At 48.2% G+C, this 15,901-nt stretch overlaps 1 protein-coding gene across 4 annotated transcripts in view; it reads right to left on the reverse strand.

The window, feature by feature from the left end:
* dph1 (diphthamide biosynthesis 1) overlaps positions 1-15,901 on the reverse strand; it is a 583,177-nt gene that overhangs the window by 25,156 nt on the left and 542,120 nt on the right. For all 4 annotated transcript variants that reach the window (XM_085964755.1, XM_085964756.1, XM_085964754.1 and 1 more), the window contains one exon: positions 1,606-1,684. In XM_085964755.1, coding sequence (XP_085820881.1) covers positions 1,606-1,684 — 79 coding nt within the window. The remainder of the gene's footprint in view (positions 1-1,605; positions 1,685-15,901) is intronic.

Here is a 15,901-nt window from a genome sequence, read left to right on the forward strand (position 1 = left end):
ACATACTTTGGGGGAAGGTGGGGTTAGCGGGTGGGGCGGGGAGTGAGAGAGTGTTGTCAATTCTGGTTGGATGTATTCCAGGAGGTTTCATCACATGACCTCCAACTGCTCCGCCCACCCACTCTCCCGCCATTGGTCGCCTGACATGTCCATCCCCGTGGAGTCCCAGCTTAAAAAAAAGAAAGACTTGCATTTATATAGCGCCTTTCATGACCACCGCACGTCCCCAAAGCGCTTTACAGCCAATGAAGTACTTTTTGAAGTGTAGTCACTGTTGTAATGTAGGAAGCGTGGCTGCCAATTTGCACACAGCAAGATCCCACAAGCAACCTTCCCACACCATTTGGAAAGTGAACAAACTCTGGTTGGATGATTCTTGGCTGATAACCAGCCTTTTCTTCTCCCCAACACATCTCCAATATTTTTACAACTAATAAATGAAAGTGTTCAAAGAAAATTAAAGAAACACACAATTTATTTTTAATGCCAGTTATGATTTTTCTCCCAGGTAAACTTGCAGCAGTGACCTGGAGATTAGTCTTTGATTCCTGGAGGGTAGGCAAGCAACCCTAGAGGGAGGGTCAGGGGGTCAGTGCAGGTTTCCCGACCCCTTCAGTTTTTGCAAGCGACATCTCAACCACCTCACGACAGCGAGAGTGGGAAGGGCACAGAGAAGGTTGCAGGACCCTCTCCCTACAGAGACAGGAAGCGCTGTCATCATCACCGCAGACGATGATGAGGGTTGAATCTCAGAGAGATACTTATCAGGCAATTCACATTATTGAGCTCTGAATTCCTATCACTTCTTTAATGGAGTTTCTGCCTGGAACAGAGAAAATTGTTTTTTTTTTCTTCATTGTAATAAGGGGGTTTGTTAGAATGAGGTTTGAACGCACTTTTTAAAAAGAACCGGACCTCCTTGGATGATCCGGCACATTTCTCCGGTCCGACAGGCCAAGATCGATCCCTGGTCTCTGCTAAATTAGCTGATCCCATCTGGTGTACCAACAGAGGGGCCACTGCTACTGACTTCAGCACCCCCTGGGCTAGGGAGGGGAAAATGGGCCAGGCTTCCCACTCCTGATCGCTGTCCCCGGCTGGTAGGTGTATGTGTGTGTGTGTGTGAAAGTCAGGTGAGGACAGGACTTGGCCCCCAGTGTGATGCCCCCAACAGCCAAATAGCTCCCTGTTTAGGTTCACACCCGGAGAATGGCCACTTGGGTGAGGTGTCGAAGGAGGGCTGCTGGCAACCACCCCAGAGGAAGAGTCAACAGCTTAAGGGAAAAGGAGAATAAAACAAAGGCGCTGGATCTGACTCCCACTTTGAAATGAATCACTCACTTCTCACTGTGATTGGGATCGCTGGCACAGACACGATGTGCCTAATGGCCTCCTTCAGTGCTGTATCATTCTATGATTACAATTCACTGATCTATGGCACCCACGGACTATCTCGGAACGCTGGGATCCTAGCAGGTCTCACCACCTTCTCCGCAGCCCGTAGCAGTTCCTGATCCCGTGGGTAGCTATCCCCTTGTTACGCCTGCAATATCCCAAACGCGCAGCTTCCTGTTTCATCAGGGCCGAGGCCGGCTGGTCACCTACCTCGTACGGAGTGAGCAGGGGTTTGGAAAAAGCCTTTCCCCAGTCGATGGAAAGCCTCGGACAGGCAACCTGCACCCACCTAGAAAAAGAACACAGTCCCACACTGAATGAAGGTTGCGTCAGCAGAACAGTGGCTGATATTATACACAAGTAAGAACAACTTGCATTTATATAGCACCTTTAACGCAGTAAAACGTTCCGGGACAACGCAATAACAGAGTGAGTTACGAGCTATGAACGCAAAGACCTTTATTAAAATTGATAAATTAAATCCCAATACCAGTAACAACTTGTATTTATATTGGGCCTTTAATGTAGTAAAACGTACCAAGGAGCTTCACAGGAGCGTAAATCAGACAAACATTTGACACTGAGCCAAAGGACAGGTGACCAAACGCTTGGTTAAATTAATAGCAAAATACTGCGGATGCTGGAAATCTGAAATAACAACAGAAAACGCTGGAAAAACTCAGCAGGCCAGGCAACATCCGTGGAGAGAGAAACAGAGTTAACGTTTCAGGTCGCGGGTGAAGGGTCCTTGACCTGAAACGTTAACTCCGTTTCTCTCTGCACGGATGCTGCCCTGGCCTGCTGAGTTTTTCCAGCGTTTTCTGTTGCTTGGTTAAAGAGTAAGTTTTAAGGAGCGTCTTGAAGGAGATGAGCGAGAGTCGGAGAGGTTTTAGGAGTGAATTCCAGAGCGTAGGGCCTAGGCAGCTGAAGGCACGGACCCCAATGGTGGAGCGAAGGAGGTGGGGGATTCAGGAGAGTCCAGAATTGGAGGAGAGCAGAGATCTCGGAGGGTTGTAGGGCTGGAGGCGGTTACAGTGATAGGGGACCCTCCCTCGCTGTAGGGTTATGGCTGCCTTGCACTTTGCCCCTCCCCCCCCGGATGTGGTTGGACCTCGGCGTTACACTCATAGAAACATAGAGGATAGGAGCAGGAGTCGGCCATTCGGCCCCTCGAGCCTGCTCTGCCATTTAATGAGATCATGGCTGATCATCCAAATTCAGTACCCTGTTCCTGCCTTCTCTCCATATCCCTTGATCCCTTTAGCCTTAAGAAATATATCCAACTCCTTCTTGAATATATTTAATGAATTGGCCTCAACTGCCTTGTGTGGTAGAGAATTCCACAGGTTCACCACTCTCTGGGTGAAGAAATTCCTCCTCATCTCTGTCCTAAATGGCTTACCCCTTATCCTTAGACTGTGACCCCTGGTTCTGGACTCCCCCGCCATCAGGAACATCCTTCCTGCATCTAGTCTGTCTAGTCCTGTTAGAATTTTATAAGTCCCACACCTCCAAGGCGCAGCAGTGTCCCAGCAAACAGCACCCGTTCCCCATTAAGACTCCCTGTCCTGAACTCCCCTGTGACTTTAGAGAGAGGGCTGTGAGGTTTTGCGGACTTCCCCACCCCCCCCCCACCTACCCCAACTTATTCCCCAGACGAGGGCAGGAGACGATGCTGAGACAGAGAGCTGGGCGGCTAAAATGGTCACGAATCAACCAGCTCCCTGCAGACACAAAATATTTCAGAGGCTAATTTAATGGTGCCAACTGTAATCAGGCAGTAAATCATTTTTAGTGCTACAACCTTGCGAGCAGGCAGCTCCTGAATATTTTATACCGACTGTCTGCAAAGGTCCTGGATAGGGAGGAAACACACAATATCCTGACTGTTTACCCTAGGGGCGTGGGCTTGCTTGATCCTTTATTGCCCAGTACTGTGTGTCCTGGTTGTAGCTGCACTGGTAGTATTTATGGGAGCTGTTAGGAGGAGATTATTTGTGTTTGAGTTACAGTCCTAATCCAGTGCTCCCGCACAGGGACCATGCATCTCAGCCAGAGCCAGTCAGTGGGGCGATTCATAAGAACATAAGAATTAGGAGCAGGAGTAGGCCATAAGGCCCCTCTAGCCTGTTCTGCCATTCAATAAGATCATGGCTGATCTGCTATCTCAACTCCACCTTCCCGCACTATCCCCATATCCCTTGATTCCCTTAGTATCCAAAAATCTATCTATCTCAGCCTTGAATATACTTAATGACTGAGCATTCATAGCTCTCTGGGGTAGAAAATTCCAAAGATTCACAACCCCACTGAGCGAAGAAATCCCTCCTCATCTCAGTCTTAAATGGCTGACCACTTATCCTGAGACTATGCCCCATAGTTCTAGACTCTCCAGCCGGGGGAATCAACTTCTTAGCATCTACCCTGTCAATCCCCTTCAGAATCTTATGTTTCAATGAGATCACCTCTCATTCTTTTAAACTCCAGAGAGTATAGACCTAATCTACTCAATCTCTCCTCATAGGCCAGCCCTCTCATCCCAGGGATCAATCTAGTGAACCTTTGTTGCACCGCCTCCAAGGCAAGAATATCCTTCCTCAGATAAGGAGACCAAAACTGTGCACAGCACTTGTCTCTTTTTATATTTTAACTTTGAAAATTCCCTCCCCATCTCTCTCCTGAAGTCCAGATTGGGGTGAGGTTCCACGGCTGCTCCTCCAGTACTCCACCCAAGTGGCCGTACTTCATGTACTGGATGCTAACTGGCTGTTTAACCGTGAAGGCAGCACCCGCTCTCGCTCGATATCCAACACACGCACTTTTCAGCAAGAGTCGCTGGATCGCAGTCAGGAGCTGGAACCTCCCAGATGATTCCCCGCCTCCCCCGCTCTTGAGCAGCAAAAGCAGTTAACTCAGTACAGAGCCAGGATCGAACCCGGCCCTTCTGGTCAGTCTGGCTTAATGTGATGCCTTTACCATCGAGGAGATCCATATCAGGAATCCCTTCATTTAAACAAAACTAAGTGAGGGTAATCCAAGTGACAACCATTGACGGATCGCTGTACTGTGCCACACAGTGTAGGTACACTGGCTCCCTATCTCTGTAACCTCCTACAACCAATGTTCCCATTAATTTTTTTTGGGCGCGCGGCCCCGTGGACCATTCAAAAAAGCCAGCGAGCTGTTAGTGCGGGAGGTCCAGAGAGACGCGCAACTGCGCAGCTTAAAGGGAACATTGCATACAACCCTCCGAGATCTCTGCGCTCCTCCAATTCTGGCCTCTTGAGCATCCCCAATTTTCATCGCTCCACCATTGACGGCCGTGCCTTCAGCTGCCTGGGCCCTAAGCTCTGGAATTCCCTCCCTAAACCTCTCTGCCTCTCTCTCCTCCTTTAACAACCTCCTTAAAACCGACTTCTTTGACCAAGCTTTTGGACACCTGTCCTAATTATGCTGTTATGTGGCTCGGTGTCAAATTGTGTGTGGTTACGCTCCTGCGAGGTGCCTTGGGACGATTTACTACTTTAAGGGCGCTGTATAAAGTTGTCGTATTTAGCAAGTTTCATCGGTGACCTTTGATTGACCTTCCTCTGTGTTTTGGTTCAGTCTAATAAAGGAATCGCCTGCCTTCCCTTTAACAATTTGCTGAAGGACGTCAAGCTGGACATGACCCGACCTTTTCCCCCCTTTCTGACGCTGACCAACCTGTTGTTTCCAGCATTTTCTATATTCGTCTCATTTCTGCTTCCTTGCCTGGCACATCAGACTGTATCTATGCAGTGTCACGCACGCCAGGCTGGTGAAGGTTCTGAGACAAGTATCATCCAGAATAAATAGTCAGCAGAGGCACCACGTTCCAGAAAGTATTCTCAGTGAAATTACAGGGCTTAACCTGGCATTAAGCTGCCCTGGCTCGCATGCCAATCTACACTCTACAAATGCCAAGTTCACTGGGGTGACTTTTCTCAGTGGAATTGTACAAATAGGACAATTTTTTTTGGACACAAGTGTAAAAATACAAAGCTACAGTCTGTGTGATGTGGTGTCACCTTGAACGTTGCCCTTGGCAACTGAGCTTTTAAGTGGCATGATGCTACAATTAACTCCTGTCTCCCTGGGCTAGAGAGAGAGAGGGGCGAGGGGACAGCCATGGTTCCCGCTCCGGATCCCTGTCCAGTGACACCTGCTGGAAAGGGGATGTGTGTCGATGTGGAGTGAGGAAAAGATTGAGATCTTTTGAGATTATTTTAATACGTAAAACGGTTAACACTGTACTCCCGTGAAGTGCAACACCAGGGTTAAGTGTTAATGTACGTTTGGAGGTTGTCATTATCCTCACCCCACATCAGTGGGGTTTTGATGTGTTTGAGCGTAAATTATCTTAATTCCAAGCACAGGTGGTGACGCTCTCTTCGGGCAGCTCATTGGGACTGTGCAGGAGTCGGGTTATAACAGACTGGGTGGAAGCCAGGTTACCCCACTGACTGGGTGGGCACCAGGTAATAGCAGACTGCCTGGGTACCAGGTAATAGCAGACTGCCCGGGTACCAGGTAATAGCAGATTGCCCGGGTACCAGGTAATAGTAGACTGCCCGGGCACCAGGTAATAGCAGACTGAGTGAACACCAGGTAACAGCAGACTGAGCGAACACCAGGTAACAGCAGACTGAGCGAACACCAGGTAACAGCAGACTGAGCGAACACCAGGTAACAGCAGACTGAGTGAACACCAGGTAACAGCAGACTGCCCGGGCACCAGGTAACAGCAGACTGAGCGAACACCAGGTAACAGCAGACTGAGCGAACACCAGGTAACAGCAGACTGAGCGAACACCAGGTAACAGCAGACTGAGCGAACACCAGGTAATAGCAGACTGAGCGAACACCAGGTAACAGCAGACTGAGCGAACACCAGGTAACAGCAGACTGAGCGAACACCAGGTAACAGCAGACTGAGCGAACACCAGGTAACAGCAGACTGAGCGAACACCAGGTAACAGCAGACTGCCCAGGCACCAGGTAACAGCAGACTGAGCGAACACCAGGTAACAGCAGACTGAGCGAACACCAGGTAATAGCAGACTGAGCGAACACCAGGTAACAGCAGACTGAGCGAACACCAGGTAACAGCAGACTGCCCAGGCACCAGGTAACAGCAGACTGAGCGAACACCAGGTAACAGCAGACTGAGCGAACACCAGGTAACAGCAGACTGAGCGAACACCAGGTAACAGCAGACTGCCCAGGCACCAGGTAATAGCAGACTGAGCGAACACCAGGTAACAGCAGACTGAGCGAACACCAGGTAACAGCAGACTGAGCGAACACCAGGTAACAGCAGACTGAGCGAACACCAGGTAACAGCAGACTGAGCGAACACCAGGTAACAGCAGACTGAGCGAACACCAGGTAACAGCAGACTGAGCGAACACCAGGTAACAGCAGACTGAGCGAACACCAGGTAACAGCAGACTGAGCGAACACCAGGTAACAGCAGACTGAGCGAACAACAGGTAACAGCAGACTGAGCGAACACCAGGTAACAGCAGACTGAGCGAACACCAGGTAACAGCAGACTGAGCGAACACCAGGTAACAGCAGACTGAGCGAACACCAGGCAATAGCAGACTGAGCAGGCACTAGGCAATAGCAGACTGCCCAGGCACCAGGTTATGGCAGACACTGGCAACCGCTTTCATGCGAAGAGGGGAAGCATAAACAGCTGAGATTTACAGAGATGAATAAACAGCACAAACATTTGGTTAATGTTCTTCGAACTCAGCGCTGTTGGATGTCTGTACTTTGCGTGTCTCCTGAACAGGAAGCAAGCTGACAGAGGCAAATGGATCTGTTCGAGCCCTCTGAACTATCGGGCGGGGGGGGAGGGCGAGGGAGCCTTCACTGAATGGGCTGACAACATATTGATTGAAACTGTGCTGTTAATTAACAGGAAACATGAGTTCTCTCTTCAGGTAACACAAAAGAATTGACCAAATTTTTTTTTACAAGAGCCATGGTGGCAACACAGAGCCGTGTCTGCCTTGTTCCTGTGTGATTTACCCGCTATACACAGTAATCGAAACTGAAACCCTGTTACACGTGAGCCCTGTGCTGTCTAAACAGCCTCAGCTTGGCTCAGTTGGTATTATCTTCGCCATTGAGTCAGTAGGTTTCTGGGTTCAAGTCCCACTATGGTTTTGAGCAGTTAGTCGAGGCTGACACCAGTACAGCACTAAGGCAGCTCCAGCACTGTAGGGAAGAAAGCAAGAAAGAACTTGCATTTATACAGGGCCTTTCATGACCTCGGGACGTCTCAAAAGCGCTTTACAGCCAATGAAGTACTTTTTGAAGTATAGTCACTGTTGTAATGTAGGAAACATGGCAGCCATTTTGCACACAGCAAGCTCCCACAAACAACGAGATAATGACCAGATAATCTGTTCTTTTAGTGATGTTGGTTGAGGGATAAATATTGATGCACTTCCTCGGTACTGCACTGGAGTGTCAGCCTGGACTATGTGCTCAAGTCCCTGAGTCAGAAGGTTGTGGGGTCAAGTCCCACTGCAAGAGACTTGAGCACATAACCTAGGCTGACACTCCCGTGCTGCACTGTTGGAGATGACGTCTTTCGGATAAGACGTTAAGCCAAGGCCCCGTCTGCCCTCTAAGGTGGATGTAAAAGATCTCGCAGCACCTTTTCGAAGAAGAGCAGGGGAGCTCTCCCCTGTGTCCTGTCCAGTATTTATCCCTGGACCAACAGCACTAAACAAAACAGATTAACTGGTCATTATCACATTGCTGTTTGAGGGATCTTGCTGCGCGCAAATTGGCTGCTGCGTTTCCAACACTACAACAGTGACTACACTTCAAAAAGTACTTCATTGGCTGTAAAGCGCTTTGGGACGTCCTGAGGTCGTGAAAGGCTCGATATAAATACAAGTTCTTTCTTTATCTGATACAAAAGTACCGTCCAACTATAATAGGAAACACAGCTCGATCTATCACGAGAGAACCTATGTCCATTTACGGGCTGGGTGCCTGGGGAATCAGTGCCTGCGGTCAGTGGGTTATAGGACCCAGTAGTTGTTTAACAGTCTGACACGATGGAAGCATCTAATAACATATCAGTGCTTTGACTAGAGAATCAGAAGACATATTGAAATTAGCCTGTGGATATTCTTTGACATGTTTGCTAGCTGCAACTAGCGAGTGGGCTGCACGTTCATTAAATCGCTTTCGGGTCCGGCAGAATCACAGGAAAATATCACGTCCAACTTTCGTTTCTAACAAAACATCTATTGCAACAGTGAAGGTCGTGGAGGCAGCAGTGAAGATATTGGAGGCAGCCGCGATGATCTTCACTGCTGTCTGCTCACCACTACTGCCTCCACTATCTTCACTGATACCTCCATGATCTTGACCATCCCTATCTCTGTATCCTCCTCCAGCCCGACAACCAATGTTCCCGTTAAGCTGCTGGAGATCCCGCGCAGGCCGATCGCCGGCTTTTCAGTGGGACAGTTCGCACATGCGCAAAATTTTGAATGGGCCGCGCAGTCCGTTAAAGGGAACACACACCCAAAAAAAAATTAGGGGGAACATTGCCTACACCCCTCCAAGATCTCTGCGCTCCTCCAATTCTGGCCTCTTGCACATCCCCGATTTTATTCGCTCCACCATTGGCAGCCGTGCCTTTCGCTGCCTGGGCCCTAAGCTCTGGAATTCCCTCCCTAAAACTCTCCACCTCGCTTTCCTCCTTTAGGAGGCTGCTTAGAACTTACCTCTTTGACCAAGCTTTCGGTCATCTGTCCTAATAGCTCCTTATGTGTCAAATTTAGTCTGATAGTCGCTCCTGTGAAGCACCTTGGGACGTTTTACTACGATTAAAGGCGCTATAGAAATGCAGGTTGTTGTTGCTGTATTTCTTACTTGGTGCTTCGTCCTATGACAGTTTGGAGGATTTGGAAATGGGCTTTCATGGTGCTGTTGCCTCATTGGTGGATAAATCCTAAATCAGAACGCCCAGATCTGTTAGTATCAGCGACTCACGATTTATACATCAGTGAGATGGAGATATAAATATTTTATGTGGCCGACGAATTAGCAGCCCAGAAAAAAAGCTTGGCACTCCCTGGTTTACAGTGAATTGCAACAGACAGAGGGGGATGTGCAGTCAGTGTAAAAGCACCGTTAATTTATACTGAGCACCACCATTTCTATGAAGCATGTGTAGCCATCCTTATCCACACTCACCTGGATCACTGAATCGTAGAACTTTAGCACACAGGAAGCCATTCGACCCATCGTGTCTGTGCCAACTCTCTGAATGAGCTATCCCTTATTCCCACTACCCTGCCCATTTCCCATTCAGGCTGCAATACCCGGTGGAACATAGGAACAGGGGGAGGCCATTCAGCCCTTCGAGCCTGTTCCGCCATTCAATTAGATCATGGCTGATCTGTATCTTAACTCCAATTTACCCGCCTTGGTTCCGTACCTGTTAATACCCTTGTCTAACAAAAATCTATCAATCTCAGTTTTGAAATTTTCAACTGACTGCCTCAACAGCTTTTTGAGAGAGAAAGTTCCAGATTTCCACTACCCTTTGTGTGAAGAGGTGCTTCCTGACATCACCCCTGAACGGCCTGGCTCTAATTTTAAGGTTATGCCCCCTTGTTCTGGACTCCCCCCACCAGAGGAAATAGTTTCTCTCTATCTACCCTAACAACGCTTTAATCATCTTAAACACCTCAATTAGTTCACCCCTTAATCTTCTATACTCAAGGGAATGCAAGTCTATGCAACCTGTACTCATAATTTACCTTTAGCCCCGGTATCATTCTGGTGAATCTGCGCTGCACCCCCTCCAAGGGCAATATCCTTCCTGCGGTGCGGGGCCCAGAACTGAACACAGTGCTCTAACTGGGGTCTGTACCATCTGAAAGAGCTATCCCTTTAGTCCGATTCCCCTGCCCTTTCTCTAGACCCTTTGAAGCTTTTCTTTAAAATATTTATCCACTTCCCTTTTAAAAGCCATTATAGATTCTGCTTCCATCAATATCCATTTCTGGTCAGACATTCCATGTCCTAATAACCCTCTGCTTAAAAATATTCTCCTAACCTCTCCCTTTATTCTTTTCATAATGATCTTAAATTTATGCCCTCTAGTTAATAATTAATCCACCAATGGAAATAGATTTTCCCTACTTGCCATCTCAAAAATCTCTCAGAAGTTTATATGCCTCAGCCATGGCTCAGTTGGCAGCACACTCGCCACTGAGTCAGAAGGTTGTGGGTTCAAGTCCCACTCTAGAGACTTGAGCACAAAAATCTAGGCCGACACTCCAGTGCAGTACTGAGGGAATGCTGCCCTGTCGGAGGTGCCATCTTTCGGATGAGACGTTAAACCGAGGCCCCGTCTGCCCTCTCAGGTGGACGTAAAAGAGCCTATGGCACTATTTCGAGCAGGGGAGTTATCCCTGGGGCCGATATTTATCCCTCAATCAACATAACAAAAACAGATTATCTGCTCATTATCACATTGCTGTTTGTGGGAGCTTGCTGTGCGCAAGTTGGCTGCTGTGTTTCCTACATTACAACATTGACTACACTTCAAAAAGTACTTCATTGGCTGTAAACGCTTTGGGACGTCCGGTGGTCGTGAAAGGCGTTATATAAATGCAAGTCTTTCTTTCTATCAGATCGCCTCTTCATCCTCTCTATTTCAGTGAAACGAGCGTCAATTTCTCTAGTCTCTTCTCAAAACTACAGGCTCTCAGACCTGGCATCATCTCAGTGAATCTCTTCTGCACCCTCTCCATGGCCTTGCCATCCTACCTAAAGTAAAGTGCCCAAACCTGGACACAATGTGGTCGAGATTCTGCCTGTTATATCAGCGCATGCCAAGCAAAATTGGCCGAACCAGCGTGAAAGATCGGGGAGTTTTAAACGTAAGCGACTGACGCCCAAAACCACTTACATTCATGTTTTCAATGATCCTTTACACTGGTTTAAGATTTAATTCACCCGGATCAGGCCCCGCCCACAAAGCTGGCCAACATTGTGAGATTCCACTGATGGCGCTGGTTCGGGAAGGCTCTTTAAATTGCGTTCGGTTTCTTAGGCGCACAGACACTAGAGTAGGCACGTTTTAAATTATTAAATATTTAATTTACTGTACACCAATGACACTATTATATGGTTCAGTATAGTTCCTTTTTAAGTCATTTTCAGTGATTTTAAATTGGGTTACTCACAGGTGGCGGACTGGACACTCTTATTAACAATGCTTATTTTTTGAGATAAACCCATTTTCAGCAGTATTAATAAAACTGCACCGAGTGTGTGTGAGGGTATGTGAGTGAGGGTGTGTGTGTGAGGGTGTGTGAGTGAGGGAGGGTGTGTATGTGTGACGGTGTGTGTGAGAGGGTGTGTGTATGAGGGTGTGTTGGTGAGGGTGTGAGTGAGTGAGGGTGTGTGTGAGGGTGTGTGTGTGAGGGTGTGCTGGTGTGGGTGTGTGTGTGAGGGTGTGTATGTGTGAGGGAGTGTGTGTGTGAGGGTGTGTGTGAGGGAGTGTGTGAGTGAGAGTGTGTGTGTATGAGGGTGTGTGTGAGGGAGTGTGTGAGTGAGGGAGTGTGTGAGTGAGGGTGTGTGTGAGTGAGAGTGTGTGTGTATGAGGGTGTGTGTGAGGGAGTGTGTGAGTGAGGGAGTGTGTGAGTGAGGGTGTGTGTGAGGGAGTGTGTGAGTGAGGGTGTGTGTGAGGGAGTGTGTGAGTGAGGGAGTGTGTGAGTGAGGGTGTGTGTGAGGGAGTGTGTGAGTGAGGGTGTGTGTGAGTGAGAGTGTGTGTGTGAGGGAGTGTGTGAGTGAGAGTGTGTATGTATGAGGGTGTGTGTGAGGGAGTGTGTGAGTGAGTGTGTGAGTGAGGGTGTGTGTGAGGGAGTGTGTGAGTGAGGGTGTGTGTGAGTGAGAGTGTGTGTGTGAGGGAGTGTGTGAGTGAGAGTGTGTGTGTGAGGGAGGGTGTGTGTGTGAGGGAGTGTGTGAGAGAGTGTGTGTGTGAGGGAGGGTGTGTGTGTGAGAGAGTGTGTGTGTGAGGGAGTGTGTGAGTGAGAGTGTGTGTGTGAGGGAGGGTGTGAGTGAGAGTGTGTGTGTGAAGGAGGGTGTGAGTGAGAGTGTGTGTGTGAGTGAGGGTGTGTGTGTGAGGGAGTGTGTGAGTGAGAGTGTGTGTGTGAGGGAAGGTGTGAGTGAGAGTGTGTGTGTGAGGGAGGGTGTGTGTGTGAGGGAGTGTGTGAGAGAGTGTGTGTGTGAGGGAGGGTGTGTGTGAGGGAGGGTGTGTGTGTGAGAGTGTGTGTGTGAGGGAGTGTGTGAGTGAGAGTGTGTGTGTGAGTGAGAGTGTGTGTGTGAGGGAGGGTGTGAGTGAGAGTGTGTGTGTGAGTGAGGGTGTGTGTGTGAGGGAGTGTGTGAGTGAGAGTGTGTGTGTGTGTGAGGGTGTGTGTACGACGTGTGGGTGGAGGTAAATGGGTCCGATGGTGGGAGTGCGTGTGCGGCGAGTGTGTGAGTAGGTATGTGTGAGGGTGTGTATACAGTATGTAGGTGGATTCAAATGGTTTCATTGGGGAGCGTGTGTGTGTGCATTGGTGGGTGTGTGTGTGAACATGTGTGAGCGTGTGCATGTGTGAGCACATGTGAGTGAGAGTGTGTGTGAGTGACAGTGTGTGTGAGTGAGGGTGTGTGTAAGTGAGGGTGTGTGTGTGTACGACATGTGGGTGGATGTAAATGGTTGCATTGGTGAGCATGTGTGTGTGCATTGGTGGAAGTGTGTGCGTGTGTGAGCATGTGTGAGTGTGGGTGTGTGCGAGTGTGTGTGTGACTGCGGGTGAGTGTGTATGGGTGTGTGAGTGTGAGAATGTGTGTGCGTGTGAGTGAGGGTGTGTGTGAGTGTTAGAATGTGTGTGTGTGTGTGTGAGGGTGTGTATGAGTGAGGGTGTGTGTGTGTGAGGGGCAGTACTACATCAGGCGGACTGTTCCTTTAAGACCCGCGTTGCGTCAGAAAATACTGCAAACTTTAGCGCTGATATAGGTCAAAGTTTATCGATCTGCAAGACAGCATGGAAAGGTTACTGGCAAAAACCAGCTGACAAGGATTGGTGTGCAGCGAGCGCTGGAGGGTCGGGAGAGTCTCCGGGGGTCTCACATTGGCACGGAGGTCAGAATGTGGAGGGTTGACCTTTGTATGAATGAACGGCAATCTGCTCTGACCCGTGATTGATACGGTGCGTTACACAGCCTGATAGTTTCATGCACATGAACGTAACTCACTCAGCAACAAAGTTTCCCCAAGCAATTTTATTCATTACAAATACCTCTCAATGTACTGAATAAATATTGTTAAGTCTTCAAGTACTGAACTAATCTTGACAACATTCATGATTTTATAATAACTGCCTGTATATTCCAGTTAAGTGGATCATTTTTTTTAAAGGGCAAGATGTTCCTCTTATTCATTTACACTACTGTAAGTACATAAAGCAGACTGATCTCTATTTTCACCCATAGCGTTAATTGTTCCTCTACATTCGCAATACACCGCCAGATCTTTCAAGGCCCATTTATACTGATGTCAGTGGCAAATACACAATACTCCTGCCACCAAGTACTGTCAGAAGCACAGAGAGCAGATGCATTCCTTCCGACTGCCAACGCCTATTCTTTAGGTGTCAGTGTGTCAGATAGGTGATAGGCGGTTTCCATGATACATGTGGACACGGGAATTTAGGGTGGAAATATAACCATGGAACTGAATGCATGTCTTTAAAATAGGGACTGAATTACGTCTGTGCAATGACCTCCACCCTCTAACCCCACTTCACCTGAAGGCGACACTTAGTCTTGACTCCCCGGGGTAGATCTTGACTTTGCGCGATAGTGTACAATGGGTGCTGGCGAGTCTGCAGCCCGATTTACATCTTTCCCGATTTTTATCTCCATCGAATCATTTCGCACAGAAGGAGGCCATTCGACCCATCGAGCCTATACCCGCTCTTTGAAAGAGCTCTCCAATTAGTCCCACTCCCTCCTGCTCTTTCCCCATTTGCTCTACAATTTTTTCCTTTGTTAAGTATTTACCTAATTCCCTTTTTGAAAGTTGCTATTGAATCTGCTCCCATCACCCTTTCAGGCAGTGCATTCCAGATCGTAACAACTCGCTGCGTAAAAAAAGTTCTCCTCATCCCCTTCCTGTTTTTTTTGCTAATTCTCTTAATTTTGTGTCCTCTGGTTACCAATGTTTCCTGTAAGCTGTGCTTTGTTCTGTGCGACCTGATTCTTTTAATGCACGGTCCCTGTAAATTTCTGTGCATGGCCGGTATTTACAATGTAAAAGCCGGTGAGCGGCCTGTGCGGGACCTTTCAGTTACCGCCTGGCCACACGCGTGCGCACCTTAGCGGGAACATTGCTGGTTACCGACCCTCCTGCCAGTGGAAACAGTTTCTCCTTATTTACTCTATTAAAATCCCTCATAATTTTGAATATCTCTATTAAATCTCCCCTTAACCTTTTCTGCTCCAAGGAGAACAGCCCCAGCTTCTCCAGTCTCTCCACAGGGGCAAGCCTGTGATGAGGAGGAATTTCTTCACCCAGAGAGTGGTGAACCTGTGGAATTCTCTACCACAGAAGGAGGCCATTCTTAAATATATTCAAGAAGGAGTTAGATATATTTCTTAAGGCTAAAGGGATCAAGGGATATGGGAGAAAGCAGGGACAGGGTACTGAATTTGGATGATCAGCCATGATCGCATTGAATGGCGGAGCAGGCTCGAGGGGCCGAATGGCCTACTCCTGCTCCTATCTTCTATAACTGAAGTCCCTCATCCCTGGTACCATTTTAGTAAATCTCCAATGGAAATAAAAATCGGGAGTGATGTAAAACGGCCTTCCGACTCACTATCGTCCGCTTTACACCATCGCACAAAGTTAAAATCTACCCCCCACCCCATGTGCTACATCACCGGAGATCGACTTATGTTTAAACAAAGTGTCGGATGAATGAATTATTCTAAAAAAAAACAGTCTGTCCACCTAACTGAAGTCCCTCATCCCTGGTACCATGCTAGTAAATCTCTTCTGCACCCTCTCCAGGGCCTTGACATTCTTCCTAAAGAGTGGTGCCCAGAATTGGACGCAATACTCCAACTGAGGCCTAACCAGTGTTTTAACAGGAAATAAAACCAGACGAACCACTCAGTGGATCAAGAAGAAGATCCACCACCACCACCACCGCCTTCTCAAGGATGAGCAATAAATGCCAGCCATGCCAGCGACGCCCACATCTCGAGAATGAATATTTTTTTAAAAATCCCTCATGGGGACATAACTGGTGCAGGTGTAGCTGTGGAACACGAGAATGGAAACCTGGGGCTGGCATATGATTTTTTTTTTTTTTGCTCCCTGACATTCGAGTGGTTAGGATTTGGAATGCTCCACCTGATAGGGTGGTGGAAACAGATTCAA

This window comes from Somniosus microcephalus, chromosome 22, assembly GCF_052327205.1.
Source record: "Somniosus microcephalus isolate GS21.2 chromosome 22, FLI_Smic_1.0, whole genome shotgun sequence".
In the NCBI taxonomy this organism is placed as follows: Eukaryota; Metazoa; Chordata; class Chondrichthyes; order Squaliformes; family Somniosidae; genus Somniosus; species Somniosus microcephalus.